Consider the following 17,196-nt stretch of genomic DNA (forward strand, 5'->3'; position numbering starts at 1 on the left):
GGTGCCTCCATGAAGCGCTGTTGTGGCAGCCCAGGGGTGCAGAGCCTCTTCCTCTAACCAGCTCTGGGAATTCTCGAAGGCACTTAGCACAGCGGCCACCACGGCCGGGCACCTCCCACAATCTGGCTGCTGCACAGAGCTGAACCCCATCTGGGGAAAGGCTGGCGAGGTGGCTGCTGCACACACAGCGTGGCAGTGGCATAGTCCTTAGATTTTTGTGAGGTTTTGTTTGTGGGGAAGGACTTGTTTTGTTGCTAAGAAGCATTCAGAGAGAGAGCTCAAATACCAGCTGGACTTACAGCCCAGCTCTGAGCCTCCACCTGCACCTCTGCACGGGGGTGCGAGAGCCTCACTTTCACTTGATGCAGCACGTGAGTTCTGTCTCACTGGGAGCCCAGGGAGGACGATGCGAGACCACAGAACATAAAGCACTTAGTTCACACAGTGTCTCACGCAAAAAAGATGCCTCACAAACAACTGCCTGCCCTCCTCCCCCCACCCACCCATCCTCTATACAGATGTACATCCGTACATCATCCATTCACCCACCTAGCCAACCAGCCAGTCCTCAGCCAGCCAGCCATCCTCCACCCACCCATCCTCCATCCATCCATCCGTCCGTCCATCCATCCATCCATCCATCTATCCATCCATCCATCCATCCATCCATCCTCCATCCATCCATCCATCCATCCAACCATCCATCCATCCATCCATCCATCTAGTCATCCAGCCAACCAGCCGTCCCCCATCCGCCCATCCTCTATACAGATATACATCCGTACATCATCCATTCACCCACCTAGCCAACCAGCCAGTCCTCGGCCAGCCAGCCATCCTCCACCCACCCATCCTCCATCCATCCGTCCGTCCGTCCATCCATCCATCCATCTTCCATCCATCCATCCATCCATCCATCCATCCATCCATCCTCCATCCATCCATCCATCCATCCAACCATCCATCCATCCATCCATCCATCCAGTCATCCAGCCAACCAGCCATCTCCCACCCACCCATCCTCTATACAGATATACATCCGTACATCATCCGTTCACCCACCTAGCCAACCAGCCAGTCCTCGGCCAGCCAGCCATCCTCCACCCACCCATCCTCCATCCATCCGTCCGTCCGTCCATCCATCCATCCATCTTCCATCCATCCATCCATCCTCCATCCATCCATCCATCCATCCAACCATCCATCCATCCATCCATCCATCCATCCATCCATCCATCCAGTCATCCAGCCAACCAGCCATCTCCCACCCGCCCATCCTCTATACAGATATACATCCGTACATCATCCGTTCACCCACCTAGCCAACCAGCCGGTCCTCAGCCAGCCAGCCAGCCAGCAAGCCATCTTCCACCCACCCATCCCCCATCCATCCATCCATTCTCCATCCTCCATCCATCCATCTAGTCAGCTAACCAACCAGCCATCCCCCACCCGCCCATCCTCTGTACAGATATACATCCATACATCATCCATTCACCCACCTGGCCAACAAACCAGTCCTCAGCCAGCCAGCCTGCCATCCTCCACCCACCCATCCATCCATCCATCCTCCATCCTCCATCCATCCATCGGTCATCCAGCCAACCAGCCATCCTCCACCACCCATCCTCCATCCATCCATCCATCCATCCATCCGTCCATCCATCCATCCATCCAACCATCCATCCATCCATCCATCCATCCATCTATCTTCCATCCATCCATCCATCCATCCATCCATCCATCCAGTCATCCAGCCAACCAGCCGTCCCCCACCCGCCCATCCTCTATACAGATATACATCCGTACATCATCCATTCACCCACCTAGCCAACCAGCCAGTCCTCAGCCAGCCAGCCATCCTCCACCCACCCATCCTCCACCCACCCATCCTCCATCCATCCGTCCGTCCGTCCGTCCGTCCATCCATCCATCCATTTTCCATCCATCCGTGCATCCATCCTCCATCCATCCATCCATCCATCCATCCATCAATCCATCCAGTCATCCAGCCAACCAGCCATCTCCCACCCACCCATCCTCTATACAGATATTCATCCATACATCATCCGTTCACCCACCTAGCCAACCAGCCGGTCCTCAGCCAGCCAGCCAGCCAGCAAGCCATCTTCCACCCACCCATCCCCCATCCATCCATCCATCCATCCATCCTCCATCCTCCATCCATCCATCTAGTCAGCTAACCAACCAGCCATCCCCCACCCGCCCATCCTCTGTACAGATATACATCCATACATCATCCATTCACCCACCTGGCCAACAAACCAGTCCTCAGCCAGCCAGCCTGCCATCCTCCACCCACCCATCCATCCATCCATCCTCCATCCTCCATCCATCCATCGGTCATCCAGCCAACCAGCCATCCTCCACTACCCATCCTCCATCCATCCATCCATCCATCCGTCCATCCATCATCCATCCATCTAGTCATCCAGCCAACCAGCCGTCCCCCACCCGCCCATCCTGTATACAGATATACATCCGTACATCATCCATTCACCCACCTAGCCAACCAACCGGCCCTCAGCCAGCCAGCCATCCTCCACCCACCCACCCACCCATCCATCCATCCTCCACCCACCCACCCACCCATCCATCCATCCATCCAGTCATCCAGCCAACCAGCCATCCTCCACCCACCCATTCTCCATCCATCCACCACCTATCCATCTATCCACACTCCATCCATCCATCTAGTCAACCAGACAGCCATCCTCCACCCACCATCCTCCAGCTGTCTATCTTCCACCTATCTACCTATCCATCTTATATCCATCCATCTCATCAGCCAGCCAGCCAGCCATCCTCCACTCACCCATCCTCCAGCTGTCTTCCATTCGTCCATCTATTGTCCATTGACCTCTCCATCTATCCATGTATCTATTGTCCACTGACCTCTCCATCTATCCGTCTATTGTCCACTGACCTCTCCATCTATCCGTCTATTGTCCACTGACCTCTCCATCTATCCATCTATTGTCCACTGACCTCTCCATCTATCCATCCAACTATTGTCCACTGATCTCTCCATCTATCCATCTATCTATTGTCCACTGACCTCTCCATCTATCCATCCATCTATTGTCCACTGACATCTCCATCTTTCCATCTATTGTCCACTGACCTCTCCATCCATCTGTTGTCCACTGACCTCTCCATCTACCCATCCATTGTTCACTGACGCCTCCATCTTTCTATTGTCCACTGACCTCTCCATTCATCCATCTATCTATTGTCCACTAACCTCTCCATCTATCCATCTATCTATTGTCCACTGACCTGTCCATCTATCCATCCATCTGTTGTCCACTGATCTCTCCATCTATCCATCCAACTATTGTCCACTAACCTCTCCATCTGTCCATCTATCTATTGTCCACTGACCTCTGCATCCATCTATCTATTGTCCACTGACCTCTCCATCTATTGATCCATCTGTTGTCCACTGACCTCTCCATATATCCATCTATCTATTGTCCACTGACCTCTCCATCTATCCATTCATCTATTGTCCACTGACCTCTCCATATATCCATCTATTGTCCACTAACCTCTCCATCTATCCATCTATCTGTTGTCCACTGATCTCTCCATCTATCCATCCATCTGTTGTCCACTGACCTCTCCATCTATCCTTCCATTGTCCACTGGCCTCTCCATCTGTCCATCTGTTGTCCACTGACCTCTCCATCCATCTGTTGTCCACTGAAGTCTCCATCTATCCATCTATCGTCCACTGACCTCTCCATCTATCTGTCCATCTGTTGTCCACTTACATCTCCATCTTTCCATCTATTGTCCACTGACCTCTCCATCTATCTGTTGTCCACTGACCTCTCCATCTATCCATCCAGCTATTGTTCACTGACCTTTCTATCCATCCATTGTCCACTGACCTCTCCATCTATCCATCTATCTATTGTCCACTGATCTCTCCATCTGGCCATCTATTGTCCACTGACCTGTCCATCTATTGTCCACTGACCTCTCCATCTATCCATCTGTCATCCACTGACCTCTCCATCTATCCGTCCATCTATTGTCCACTGACGTCTCCATCTTTCCATCTGTTGTCCACTGACCTCTCCATCTACCCATCCATTGTCCACTGAAGTCTCCATCTTTCTATCTATCTGTTGTCCACTGACCTCTGTGTCTATCGATCCATCTGTTGTCCACTGACTTCTCCATCTATCCATCCAACTGTTGTCCACTGACCTTTCTATCCATCCATCTATTGTCCACTGACCTCTCCATCTGTCCATCTATCTATTGTCCACTGATCTCTCCATCTATCCATCTATCATCCACTGACCTGTCCATCTATCCATCTGTTGTCCACTGACACCTCCATCTTTCCATCTGTTGTCCACTGACCTCTCCATCCATCCGTCTGTTGTCCACTGATCTCTCCATCTATCCATCTATCATCCACTGACCTGTCCATCTATCCATCCATCTGTTGTCCACTGACGCCTCCATCTTTCCATCTGTTGTCCACTGACCTCTCCATCCATCCGTCTATTGTCCACTGACCTCTCCATCTATCCATCTATTGTCCACTGACCTCTCCATCTACCCATCCATCTGTTGTCCACTGACGTCTCCATCTTTCCATCTATCTATTGTCCACTGACCTCTGCGTCCATCTATCTATTGTCCACTGACCTCTCCATCTATCGATCCATCTGTTGTTCACTGACCTCTCCATCTACCCATCCATCTATTGTTCACTGACCTGTCCATCTGTCTATTGTCCACTGATCTCTCAATCTATCCATCCAACTGTTGTCCACTGACGTCTCCATCTTTCCATCTGTTGTCCACTGATCTCTCCATCTATCCATTGTCCACTGACCTGTCCATCCATCCATCTATTGTCCACTGACCTGTCCATCTATCCATCCATCTATTGTCCACTGACCTATCTGTCCATTTGTCTGTTGTCCACTGATCTCTCAATCTATCCATCCAACTGTTGTCCACTGACCTTTCCATCTATCCATCCATTGTCCACTGACCTTTCCATCTGTCCAGCTATCTATTGTCCACTGATTTCTCCATCTATTCATCTGTCGTCCACTGACCTGTCCATCTATCCGTCCATCTGTTGTCCACTGACGTCTCTATCTTTCCATCTGTTGTCCACTGATCTCTCCATCTATCCATTGTCCACTGACCTCTCATCTATCCATCCATCTATTGTCCACTGACCTCTCCATATGTCCATCTGTGTATTGTCCACTGATCTCTCAATCTATCCATCCAACTGTTGTCCACTGACCTTTCCATCTATCCATCATCTGTTGTCCACTGACCTCTCCATATGTCCATCTATCTATTGTCCACTGATCTCTCCATCTGTCCATCTATCGTCCACTGACCTGTCCATCTATCCATCCATCTGTTGTCCACTGACAGTCTCCATCTTTCCATCTGTTGTCCACTGATCATCCATCCATTGTCCACTGACCTCTCCATCTATCCATCCATCTATTGTCCACTGACCTCTCCATCTACCCATCCATTGTCCACTGACGTCTCCATCTTTCCATCTATTGTCCACTGACCTCTCCATCCATCTGTTGTCCACTGACCTCTCCATCCATCTATCTGTTTCCACTGACCTCTCCATCTGTCCATCCATCTATTGTCCACTGACCTCTCCATTTACCCATCCATCTATTGTCCACTGACGTCTCTGTCTTTCCATCTATCTATTGTCCACTGACCTCTCCATCCATCTATCTGTTGTCCACTGATCTCTCCATCTATCCATCCATCTATTGTCCACTGACTTCTCCATCTACCCATTCATCTGTTGTCCACTGATGTCTCCATCTTTCCATCTGTCTATTGTCTACTGACCTCTCCTTCCATCTATCTGTTGTCCACTGATCTCTCCATCTATCACTCCATCTATTGTCCACTGACCACTCCATCTATCCATCTATTGTCCACTGACCTCTCCATCTATCCATCTATTTCCACTGACCTCGCCATCTATTCATCCATCTGTTGTCCACTGACCTCTCCATCTATCCATCTATCTGTTGTCCACTAACCTCTCCATCTATCCATCTATTTGTTGTCCACTGACCTGTCCATCTATCCATCCATCTGTTGTCCACTTACCTCTCCATCTGTCCGTCTTCCATCTAGGCCTCCATTCATCCCCCATCTAGTCATCCTCCATCCATTCACTAGACATCCCCTCCTGCCCCCACCCACCCATTCACTAGACACCAAAATCTGATGACTAATTATTTGCAGATGGACCCCTGGGGGCGTGTGTCACAAATGTACATCCCCAGGTCCCATGGTCAGAGTCGGCAGGTCTGAGTGGGGCCCAGGAAACTGCATTTTCAAAAGACTCTAAACTAGAATCAGACATGGCTGCTGTGTAGCGTCGCCCTTCACCGTCACCCGGTGGAGGAGCAGGGCCCACGGGGTCGCTGTGTTCCCAGCGCGTTCCTGATGACACCCTAACACCTGTTCCTCCCTCTCTTGCCAGTTGCTTACATTTCCTCATCCCGGAAACATGACAGCATTAAAGACGACTCTGAGGTGAGTCTGCGGAGCAGCTCGCTACTGTTTCCAGCATCCTCTTGAAAGTCTGTGAGCCTGTCTCTGGGGCAGTCACAGAAATCTGGATGTGAAATATATGGTCCGGGATGTTGCTCATCTTCACGGGTGTGGGTATCTAGAAGGAAGCCCTTATTCTTGGGTCTTATTTCAGGCACGTCCTTGATGATTCCATGGAGGCAGCTGTCCCCGCAGGTGGTCTGGGGACCACACCCTGGGGGGGAAGTCGCGCCCCACATCCTCTCCACCCAGGCAGTACAGTGGCCCAGGGGCTGGCTTTTGAGCTGCAATTTTTATCAAGTTATGTCTGCACCATGGCCTTCCTTTCGTTGCCTCATTTGGCCATCCTGGCAAACCCTCTGATGCCCTTTCATGTCCTTCCCCAACTCGAGCCAAGAGGCTCAACTGAGCCTCGCGTCTGTGGCCAGCTCTGCACCACAAACTCTGAGAAGGGAACAGAAGAGCTTGCTGTGTTCTCAGCCTCCTCCACCCCGACATCATCCTTGCCAGGTGTAGCTTGCAGGAGGCCGAGGCTTCTGTTCTTCCTCGGAGTGCCTTTCTCCTGTGTATTTCTTTTTTTTTTTTGAGACGGAGTCTCGCTCTGTCGCCCAGGCTGGAGTGCAGTGGCCGGATCTCAGCTCACTGCAAGCTTCGCCTCCCGGGTTTACGCCATTCTCCTGCCTCAGCCTCCCAAGTAGCTGGGACTACAGGCGCCGCCACCTCGCCCGGCTAGTTTTTTGTATTTTTTAGTAGAGACGAGGTTTCACCATGTTAGCCAGGATGGTCTCAAACTCCTGACCTCGTGATCCGCCCATCTCAGCCTCTCAAAGTGCTGGGATTACAGGCTTGAGCCACCGCGCCCGGCCTCTCCTGTGTATTTCTAATGATTATTTCTAATAATGTGTGCTTGCCGGTTTGGGAGCTCTTGGCAGGCATTAGCTACGTTTGCTTTACCTTCCTTCCCTGAGGGAGGGCCCTGATGGGGAAGGATGGGCCACATGTCCCAGTGGCCACCTCTTCAGCCCGACTGATAGGGCTGAAGGCCTGGGGGTCCCTCCCACCGGCAGCTGTGACCAGAGCCATGGTCTGTGGAAATGAGCAGCTTCCGGCTTTCTGTGTGACCAGAGCCATGGTCTATGGAAACGAGCAGGTTCCCAGCTTTCGATGTGACCAGAGCCATGGTCTGTGGAAGTGAGCAGCTTCCGACTTTCTAGCACCTTCCTCAGAAGCACAGCCTGAAGTCCTCACCTGTGTGCCCCGGTTTAGATGGGAGTGTGGGATCTGTGGGCGCAGAGCTGAGACTGGGACCGTGAGGCTCTAGGCTCTGAGGAGCAGATCTCTGTTGGGACCGCATGAGTGATGCGTGGTCCTCTGAATCTCCCGGGACCCCCCTCCCCTCACTTTCTGGGGTCTTGTTCTCCCTTCCTAGGACCTTCAGCCAGTTATCGATGGGATGGACGGAATCAAAATCTCTCAGGGGCTCGGGCTGCAGGACTTCGACCTCATCAGAGTCATAGGGCGCGGGAGCTACGCCAAGGTTCTCCTGGTGCGGTTGAAGAAGAATGACCAAATTTACGCCATGAAAGTGGTGAAGAAAGAGCTGGTGCACGACGACGAGGTAGGTGCCACTTCTCACAGCGCTCGGGGTCCCGGGAACACACCGCCCTGGGGCTGCCACCTGGGGAAGAGGGCATTAGAAGGCCATAATGAATGCTCTGGGCTTTAGCAAAATTAATTCAGGTATGAGAGTCCTGGCCTCATATTGATGGAGTTTGCACAAAATCAGTAGTGATGCATCGCGTAACAACCAGGATGTGTTCTGGAAAGTGCCTGGTGAGGTGATGGCACCATTGTGTGAATGTCACAGTGTGTGCTCCACAAACCCAAACGGCACAGCCAACTCCGCGGCCAGGATGCACAGTGCAGCTCCTGCTCTCAGGCTGCAGGCCCGCACGGCTGTCCGTGCACTGCACACCGCAGGCAGTGAGCAGATCACCGCAGACAGCACTCGTGTCTAAGCTTTGAAAAGGTAAAGATGGGTATCGTCTCCGCGACCTTCGCATGTGTGGCCAACCACTGATACGTCGCCTTCCAGCAGACTGCGGTTGAGTTTGAGGACACAGCAGACTGCGGTTGAGTTTGAGGACGCAGCAGACTGCGGTTGAGTTTGAGGACGCAGCAGACTGGTTGAGTTTGAGGACATCGTCACCTTGTAGGAAATCCCTGGGGTTGAGCTGAACCGGGCGGGTGATGGGGTGGGAGAGGAAGCTGCCCAGAGGTGCTGCCCCACTCCGTCCTGCACAAGGCCACAGCTTTGCGGGACGTGCTGAGCTGCCGTGGCTCTGTGTAGCAGATCTTCCCACACCAGCTGTTTCTGGGGGAGAAGTTTATTGATTATAGGATCAATGGTTTATTTGTTGAAATCTTTTTTTTTTTTTTGGAAATAAGGTCTTAAACAGGGTCTTACTCTGTCACCCAGGCTGGAGTGACTTGATCACAGCCCATGTAGCCTCAAACTCCCCAGCTCAGGTGATCCTCCCACTTCAGCCTACAGAATGTTGGGACTACAGGCATGAGCCATCACCCCCAGCTGTATAATTTTGTATTTTTTGTAGAGGCAGTGTCTCACTCTGTCACCCAGGCTGGAGTGCAGAGCATGATCACAGCTCACCTCCTGCAGCCTCCACCTCTTGCTGGGCTGAGGTGATCTTCCCACTTCAGCCTCCAGAGGAGCCAGGACTACAGGTGTGCACCACCATGCCCGGCGATTTTTTGTGTTTTTCATAGAGACGGGGTTCCACTCTGTTGCCCAGGCTGGTCTCGAATTCCTGCACTCATGCACTCTGCCCCTCTCAGCCTGCTAGAGTGCTGGGATTACAGGCACGAGTCACTGCTCCTGGCCTATTGGTTGAAATCTTGATTCTGACTTCATACACCTTTTTCTTTTAATTATAATAAAATACACATGACATAGAATTTGACATTTTAAAGGGTACAGTTAGGGCCAGGCGTGGTGGCTCACACCTATAATCCTAGCACTTTGGGAGGCCAAGACGGGTGGATTACCTGAGGTCAGGAGTTCAAGACCAGCCTGACCAATATATAGTGAAACCCCAACTGTACTAAACATACAAAAATTAGCCAGGTGTGGTGGCGCACACCTCTAATCCCAGCTACTCAGAGGCTGAGACGGGAGAATCGCTTGAACCTGGGAGGTGGAGATTGCAGTGAGCCGAGATCACACTACACTCCAGCATGGGTGACCAAATGAGACTGTGTCTTAAAAAAGGAATAAAATATACAAATAAAGTGTACAGCTAGGCAGCTTTTAGCACACTGAGGTACAGAGTTGGGCAGCTATCACCTCTCTGATTCCAGAACATTTTCCTCACCCCAAAAGGAGACCCCATACCCACCCCCTGCTTCCCCTCCACATTGGCCCCAGTGGCCTCCAATCTGCCTTCTGCCTCTGCGGACTTTCCTCTTCTGCACATTTGACAGAATGGAGTTGTGTGTGAGCTTTTAGTGTCTGGCTTCTCCAGGGTTCATCCGCGTGGCCACTTGCTCAGGCCTTCCTCTCTCTGCCCGGCTGGGTAATGTTGTTCCGTTGTCCGGTGGAGGCCCCACGTTTGTGCGTGCACCTGCCAAGGGGCATTTGCAGTGTTCCCACCCTTGGCTGTTGTGAGTGGTGCCACGGTGAAGGTTTGTGTGCAAGAATCTGTTTGAGTCTGTTTCCAGTTCTTTTGAGTGCAAACCTAGCAGTGGCGTTACTGGGTCACGTGGTAGTTCTCTGTTCAGCTGATGGGGACCTGCCGGGCTGTTTCCCTCGCAGCTGCCGTTTCACCTCCCCGCCAGCAGCGCACGGGCCTGTTTCTGCAGGTCCTCAGCCATGCGCGTTATTTTGATGACCTCCATTCTAATGAGTGTGCAGCTGTGACTTTGACTGATAGTTCTCTAATGACTGGCGATGTTCAGCATCTTTCGTGCACTTATTGGCTTCTGGTATTTTTGGCCTTTTGCTTTCATACCTGAATGCAGGTTGCGTCTCTCAGGAGCAGAAAAAAGGCCGATGTGTAGGTGGCAGTAATGCCGTTGTCACCAAGTGCTGCTAGCACAGAAGGCAACCAAGTGCTCATCGAGGCCCGATGGGCCACAGAGGGGCTCCGTCCCCACCAGCCAGGCTCGGGGCTGGGAGGCAGAACTGGGGCTGGGACTGAGCCTCTACTGCCTCCCAGCAGGGTGTGTCTGTGCAGTACACAGGCTGTCCAATCGGCCCCTCGTCCCTGGGTGCAGAACTCACAATTGGGTGGCAGCGTCCATGCCCTGTGCCGAGGAACAGAGGCCCTGAGAGGTGTGGTGCCCTGCTGACGGCCCCACTGCTGGCCAGCGGCAGCAGAAGAGGATTCCAACCCTCTTTGCAGCACACCCCGGCCAGCTGGAAAGTTAATGCCATGTATGAGAGCGAGTTTGCAGGACCCTGAGAAAAGGCGTTAGGAAGAGTCACTGCTGCAGTTTTGGTCTATCTTGAAATCATCCTCTGTGGGCCAGGATGCCAAGGTGGGGACTCGGAGGTTGTCTTTTGAGAAGAACCTGATTCTAGGAGTTGTTGAATGCTTGGATGGTTTCTAGAAATTTCTTTCTCCTCACAAAGAGACTGAACTCTCTGGGGCTAGGCTTGCCTCTTGTTCCCCCAGGAGTCACTGGCAAGCCCCTTCCCACCAATTCTGCAGCACCGGCCCCACGCAGGGCCAGATGTGCCTTGAACTCAGCAGCGCTGCCTCCAGGAGGTTCCACTCAGTTTGGGTGCTGAGCGATATGTGGGTCATGATCCCAACGCCGACGTCCCTGCGGGGCCCCAGTGGGTCTTGATCCCAACGCCGACGTCCCTGCGGGGCCCCAGTGGGTCGTGATCCCAACGCCGACGTCCCTGCGGGGCCCCAGTGGGTCGTGATCCCAACGCCGACGTCCCTGCGGGGCCCCAGTGGGTCGTGATCCCAACGCCGACGTCCCTGCGGGGCCCCAGTGGGTCGTGATCCCAACGCCGACGTCCCTGCGGGGCCCCAGTGGGTTGTGATCCCAACACCGACGTCCCTGCGGGGCCACAGGGGGTGGGTGCTGCTGGTGAGGGCCACTGGGGCGCAAGTGGTGGCAGGTGAGGGGTAGAGGAGTCACCGCCGACCCTCTGGGTTTTCAGCCACTGGAGGTGGGAGGAGATGCGGGCTGGCGAGGAGCTTGGCTCGTGGCCTGGGGTGGCGTGAGATGTCCGGGTGCACATGTTGAGCAGCCATCGGGGGGCAGGTCTGCAACTCAGGAAGAGGCCAGGCCAGGAGCTCTCGGTGTGGAAAGATGGGACTCGAAGCCCCTCCATTGGATCTGCCTCCGGAGAGAAGGGAGGGTGGCCGAGGACCGAGCCTCGAGAAGGAGGGCGCTGAGGAGGAATGATGCAGTCTCAGAGACTAAATAGATCCTAATGGTTTGCTGATTTGTTTCCACGAAACTTCCAGGGGTAGGGGCAGGCAACACAGTAAGACCCTGCCTCTGCAAAAAATAAAATTGCCACGTGTGGTGTGTATCTGTGGTCCCCGCTCCTCTGGAGGCTGAAGTGGGAGGATCGCTGGAGCTCCAGAGGTCAAGGCTGCAATGAGCAGTGATCACACCCCTGTACTCCAACCTATTTGGGATGCATTTCTTTCACTGTCATTTTTCTAACCCTGAAGACAAGGGGTTGACCTAGGAAGGTATGGAAACCTTGTCCAGCCTACTTTCTGGGGTCAGGATGAGACCAAGCTGTTGGATCTTTGTGACTCTAAAGTTGCTTTTGACCTTGCAGCATTTTGCTGAACTCCAGCATGGAGTTCACTGGGAGGGTGACAGCCCTGTGGCGGGAGCTAGTGCTCTGGCAATGGGTGTGGGCTTGTCCCAGGCTTATCACTCGGTAGCACTGGGACCTTGGGGAATCCGCTTAGCCCTCCACCTCAGTTTCCTTGTGTCCTAACTGGAGATAATACCAGCCTCCCGGAACTGTTAGGGCAAAGCCTGGAGGCTGGAGGCCAGCATACCATGAGAGGCCAGCATACAACCGGAGCTGGTAGCTTTGGTGATCGTGGTGAAGATGGTGGTGATGGTGATGGTGATGACAGTGATGGTGATGACGGTGATGATGGTGATGATGGCAGTGGTGATGATGATGGTGATATGGTAGTGGTGATGACGTGATGGTGATGGTGGTGGTGGTGATGAAGATGCCGATGGTGGTGATGATGGTGATGGTGATGACGGTCATGGTGGTGGTAGTGTTGACATTGATGACGGTGGTGATGGTGGTGGTGGTGATGATGGTGGTGATGATGGTGATGACAGTGATGATGGAGATGGTGATGATGATGGCAGTGGTGATGACAATGACGGTTGTGATGATGGTGGTGATGATGGTGATGACGGTGGTGATGAAGGTGATGGTGACAGTGATGATGGGGGGTAGAGTTGGGGGTAGATGATGACAGTGGTGATGGTGGTGATGATGGTGATTGATGGTGATGACAGTCGTGGTGGTAGTGTTGACATTGATGGTGACGGTGGTGATGGTGGTGGTGGTGATAGTGGTGATGGTGATGACGATGATGGTAATGATGACTAGTGGTGCAGGTGATGGTGACAGTGATGATGGTGGCGGGTAGATGGTGACGACAGTGATGCTGACAGTGACAGTGGTGGGGGGTGGAGGTCGGGTGGATGGTGACGATGATGACAGTGATGGTGACAGTGACGATGGTGGAAAGGTGAGGTAGATGGTGATGGTGACAGTGACAATGATGGTGACAGTGATGATGGGGTGGAGGTAGGGTGGATGGTGACAATGGTGATGGTGATGGTGACGATGGCGATGACAGTGATGATGCAGATGGTGATGACGGTGGTGGTGATGATGACGATGACGGTGATGACTAGTGGTGAAGGTGACAGTGACAGTGATGGTGGTGGCGGGTGGATGGTGATGATGACTGGTGATGATGACAGTGACGGTGGTGGGAGGTGGAGGTGGGGTGGATGGTGACGATGATGACGGTGATAGTGACAGTGACGATGATGAGGTGGAGGTGGGGTGGATGGTGACAATGATGACAGTGATGGTGACAGTGACCATGGTGGGGGGGTAGAGGTGGGGTGGATGGCGACGATGATGACATGGTGGTGATGGTGACAGTGACGATGGTGGTGGTGGTGGTGGTGGTAGAGGTGGGGTGGATGGTGACGATGACGGTGGTGATGGTGATGGTGACGATGGTGGTGGTGGTGGTGGTAGAGGTGGGGTGGATGGTGATGATGACGGTGGTGATGGTGACGGTGGTGGTAGGTGGCGGTGGTAGAGGTGGGGTGGATGGCGACGATGACGGTGGTGATGGTGACGGTGACGATGTGGTGGTGGTGGTGGTGGTAGAGGTGGGGTGGATGGTGACGATGACGGCGGTGATGGTGATGGTGACGGTGGTGGTGGTGGTGGTGGTAGAGGTGGAGTGGATGGTGACAATGATGACAGGTGACGGTGGTGGTAGGTGGCGGTGGTAGAGGTGGGGTGGATGGCGACGATAATGACAGTGGTGGTGATGGTGATGATGACGATGTGGTGGTGGTAGAGGTGGGGTGGATGGTGACGATGATGACGGTGATGGTGACGGTGACGGTGGTGGTGGTGGTGGTGGTGGTAGAGGTGGGGTGGATGGTGACAGTGGTGGTGATGCAGTTCCTAATGGGTGTTTTCTTTTCCTTTCTGCATTGTCTTCCTGAAAGCAGAGGAGAGAGACTCCTCCCTTGCCTCCCCCTTGCCCAGGATGTCTGTGAGGAGCATTCAGGAGCCTCATTACCACTCCCTGGTTTCTATTTCAGGATATTGACTGGGTACAGACAGAGAAGCACGTGTTTGAGCAGGCATCCAGCAACCCCTTCCTGGTCGGATTACACTCCTGCTTCCAGACGACAAGTCGGTAAGAAAAAGAAGGATGTTTCTGATACTCCGCAGATTTCAGATTTGAACTGCACAAAAGCTAAGTCTGGTGTGATGTGTCACCTGTTACCTGTAAGGTTTTCCCAGTTGCTGTATGGGTGTTTTCAGGTCAGCAGACTCTCTTTGTTGTTCTCCTTCGTTGGTGTCATATTAAGTACATTTCATGATCTGAGCTTAAGTTATTTAATTCGGTTTACGAAATACTTACTGGAGGTGTACCACTCAGTGCAGGCATTGGGTCAGGTGCTGGGGCTATGAAAGTAAGCAAGAGAGGTGGATTTCTGTGCTTATTAAAGTACATACAGCTTCACCTTCAAGCTTTATATATACTGGAATTCTGTGGCTTTGAATACGTTTGAAAGTTGGTGATCTAGGACATTAAATATATGCTCTGTTTAAAATTCTGGGGGCCAGTTGCCTTTGACCTACCTGATTTGTTTATTTGAAGAGTTGTTGAGTATGTTCTGCGTCGAGTCCTGAAGCCCATCCCCAGGTTCAACGATTGGCTAGGAGGACTCCTGGGATCAGTCATATGGCCTCACTTGGGGCCACAGCTGGCCTACTACACTGGAGGAATAAGGGAGACTTGGCCAAGGAAAAAGGCACATGGGGAAAATTCCGGAAGAAACCAGTCACGAGCTCCCAAGGGCCCTCTCCCAGTTTCTCCAGCAATGAATTGTGACAACTCAGGGTTTTTGTCAAGGGCTGGTCCTGCAGGCTGCACATGAACCGAGATTCCAGACTCCCAGCGGAGAGCAGCTGTTCAGCATCGCATTGGTCAGGATTCTCCTGAGAAATAGAACCGGGAGCGTGTGTGTGTGTGTGTGTGTGTGTGTGTGTGTGTGTGTGTGTGTGTGTGTGTATGTGAGAGAGAAGAGATTTATTATAAGATACTGGTTCATGGGATTACGGAAGCTGAGAAATCCTACAATCCGCCATCTGCAGGCTGGAGGCCCAGGAGAGCCAGTGGCGCAGCTTAAAGGCCTGAGAGCCAGGAGCTGATGAGGTCGATTCCAGTCCGGGTCTGAAGACCTCAGAGCCAGGAGCAAGGGGGCCAGAAAGTGGATAGCTCGGTAGTCAGGGAAACACAGCCTTCTTCCTCTTTCTTGTTCTCTTCACGCCCCCAGGGGCCTGGACGATGCCGGTCTACTTCAGGGAGGGCCGTCTGCTTGTTATTCCAGAAGCACCCTCACAAGCATGCCCAGAAGTCGTGTGTAGCCAGCTCTCAGGGCATCCCAATCCCGTGCCCAGTCGAGGTGACCGTTGAATTCACCGTCAGGAACATGAGGCATCTTGGTCAGGCACACACAGTTGGGGCACAGCTTTTTTTTTTTTTTTTAATGTGTTCTTCTTGTTTTTGAGATGGAGTCTCACTCTATCACCCAGGCTGGAGTGCAGTGGCACCATCTCGGCTCACTGCAGTCACCGCCTCCTGGGTTCGCGCGATTCTCCTGCCTCAGCCTCCCAAGTAGCTGGGATTACAGGCACCTGCCATCACACCTGGCTAATTTTTGTATTTTTAGTAGCGACAGAGGTTTCACTGTGTTGGCCAGGAGGGTCTTGAACTCCTGACCTCAAGCCATCTGCCCTCTGCAGCCTCCCAAAGGGCTGGGATTACAGGCATGAGTCACTGTGCCCAGCCTCCAGAGTGTTTTTTTTTTTTTTTTTTAATAAAATAAAGATAGGGTCTTGCTTTGTCACCCAGGCTGGTCTCAAACTCCTGGACTCCCACCTAAGCCTCCCAAAGTGCTGGGCTGGGATTACAGGCGTCCACCACTCTGCCTGGCGGTCATGCAGAAGCATTTTATATCCGTGTAGGGAACCGTTTGCAGTTCACATTCCCAGCCCCAGCTCCGGGCCAGCTTTGCGGGCCGGGCTTCCTGAGCACAGCGGTCCCAGGCCCTGGGTGCGACTCTCTGCTGCCCGGTTCTAAGCTGTACGTCTGGCTGCTTGCGCTCCTCCGCTGCACTCTCGGCTCTCCTGACCTCAGGGTCCCGTTCTTGCCTGTGCTCGGCAGCCACCCGTCTGTCTGTCGGAAGAGCCGTTCCCCGACCTGCTCTGCCTGCGGTGTTGCCCTGGTCAGGGGTTGCTGTTTTCTGCCGCTTCCGCCGCCTCCGTGTGCTTCACAGCCCCCCGCCCTCCCCACCTGACCCCAGGGCTCCCCAGTGTCGACTTCCCCGTGTTGGGCCTGAGCCATATTTGAGAAGCGCGGATCTCGAGTTCTCAAGTGTCTTTCTCCTGCCTCAAAGCTCCTCCGATTCCTCCCCAGTTGATTTTGGGTTAAGTTCCAAGCTTCCCGTGCGTGTGGACGAGGCTTGCAGTGACCAGGCCCCAGTGCCCCATCGCAGGCCCCAGCGTGGCGCCCCCGCCCACGGCGCCCGCGCCTGACAGCTCTGTCCCCTTTCCTCCCGCTGCCCTGCTTCCCGGAGCGAGTCAGTGCCTCCCTTTGTGCGTTCCCATCCGCTTTTCCAGGCCTCCGTCCGCCCCAACTGCCATCCCTTGCGATTTCAGAATTCCCCCCGGGGAAGGCAGCCCAGCACCCCTACACTTCCTGAATGGTGAGGTTCCAAGAAGGGTTTTGTTTGGTT

The 17,196-nt window shown here is 53.2% G+C and overlaps 1 protein-coding gene across 5 annotated transcripts in view; it reads left to right on the forward strand.

Annotated features, from left to right (window-relative positions):
- Positions 1-17,196, forward strand: part of PRKCZ (protein kinase C zeta) — a 143,512-nt gene that overhangs the window by 95,794 nt on the left and 30,522 nt on the right. For all 5 annotated transcript variants that reach the window (XM_030942377.1, XM_030942376.1, XM_030942379.1 and 2 more), the window contains 3 exons: positions 6,536-6,588; positions 8,036-8,224; positions 14,491-14,588. In XM_030942377.1, the coding sequence (XP_030798237.1) occupies positions 6,536-6,588; positions 8,036-8,224; positions 14,491-14,588 (340 nt within the window). The remainder of the gene's footprint in view (positions 1-6,535; positions 6,589-8,035; positions 8,225-14,490; positions 14,589-17,196) is intronic.

The sequence above is a fragment of the Rhinopithecus roxellana genome, chromosome 12 (genome assembly GCF_007565055.1).
Source record: "Rhinopithecus roxellana isolate Shanxi Qingling chromosome 12, ASM756505v1, whole genome shotgun sequence".
NCBI classification, from domain to species: Eukaryota; Metazoa; Chordata; class Mammalia; order Primates; family Cercopithecidae; genus Rhinopithecus; species Rhinopithecus roxellana.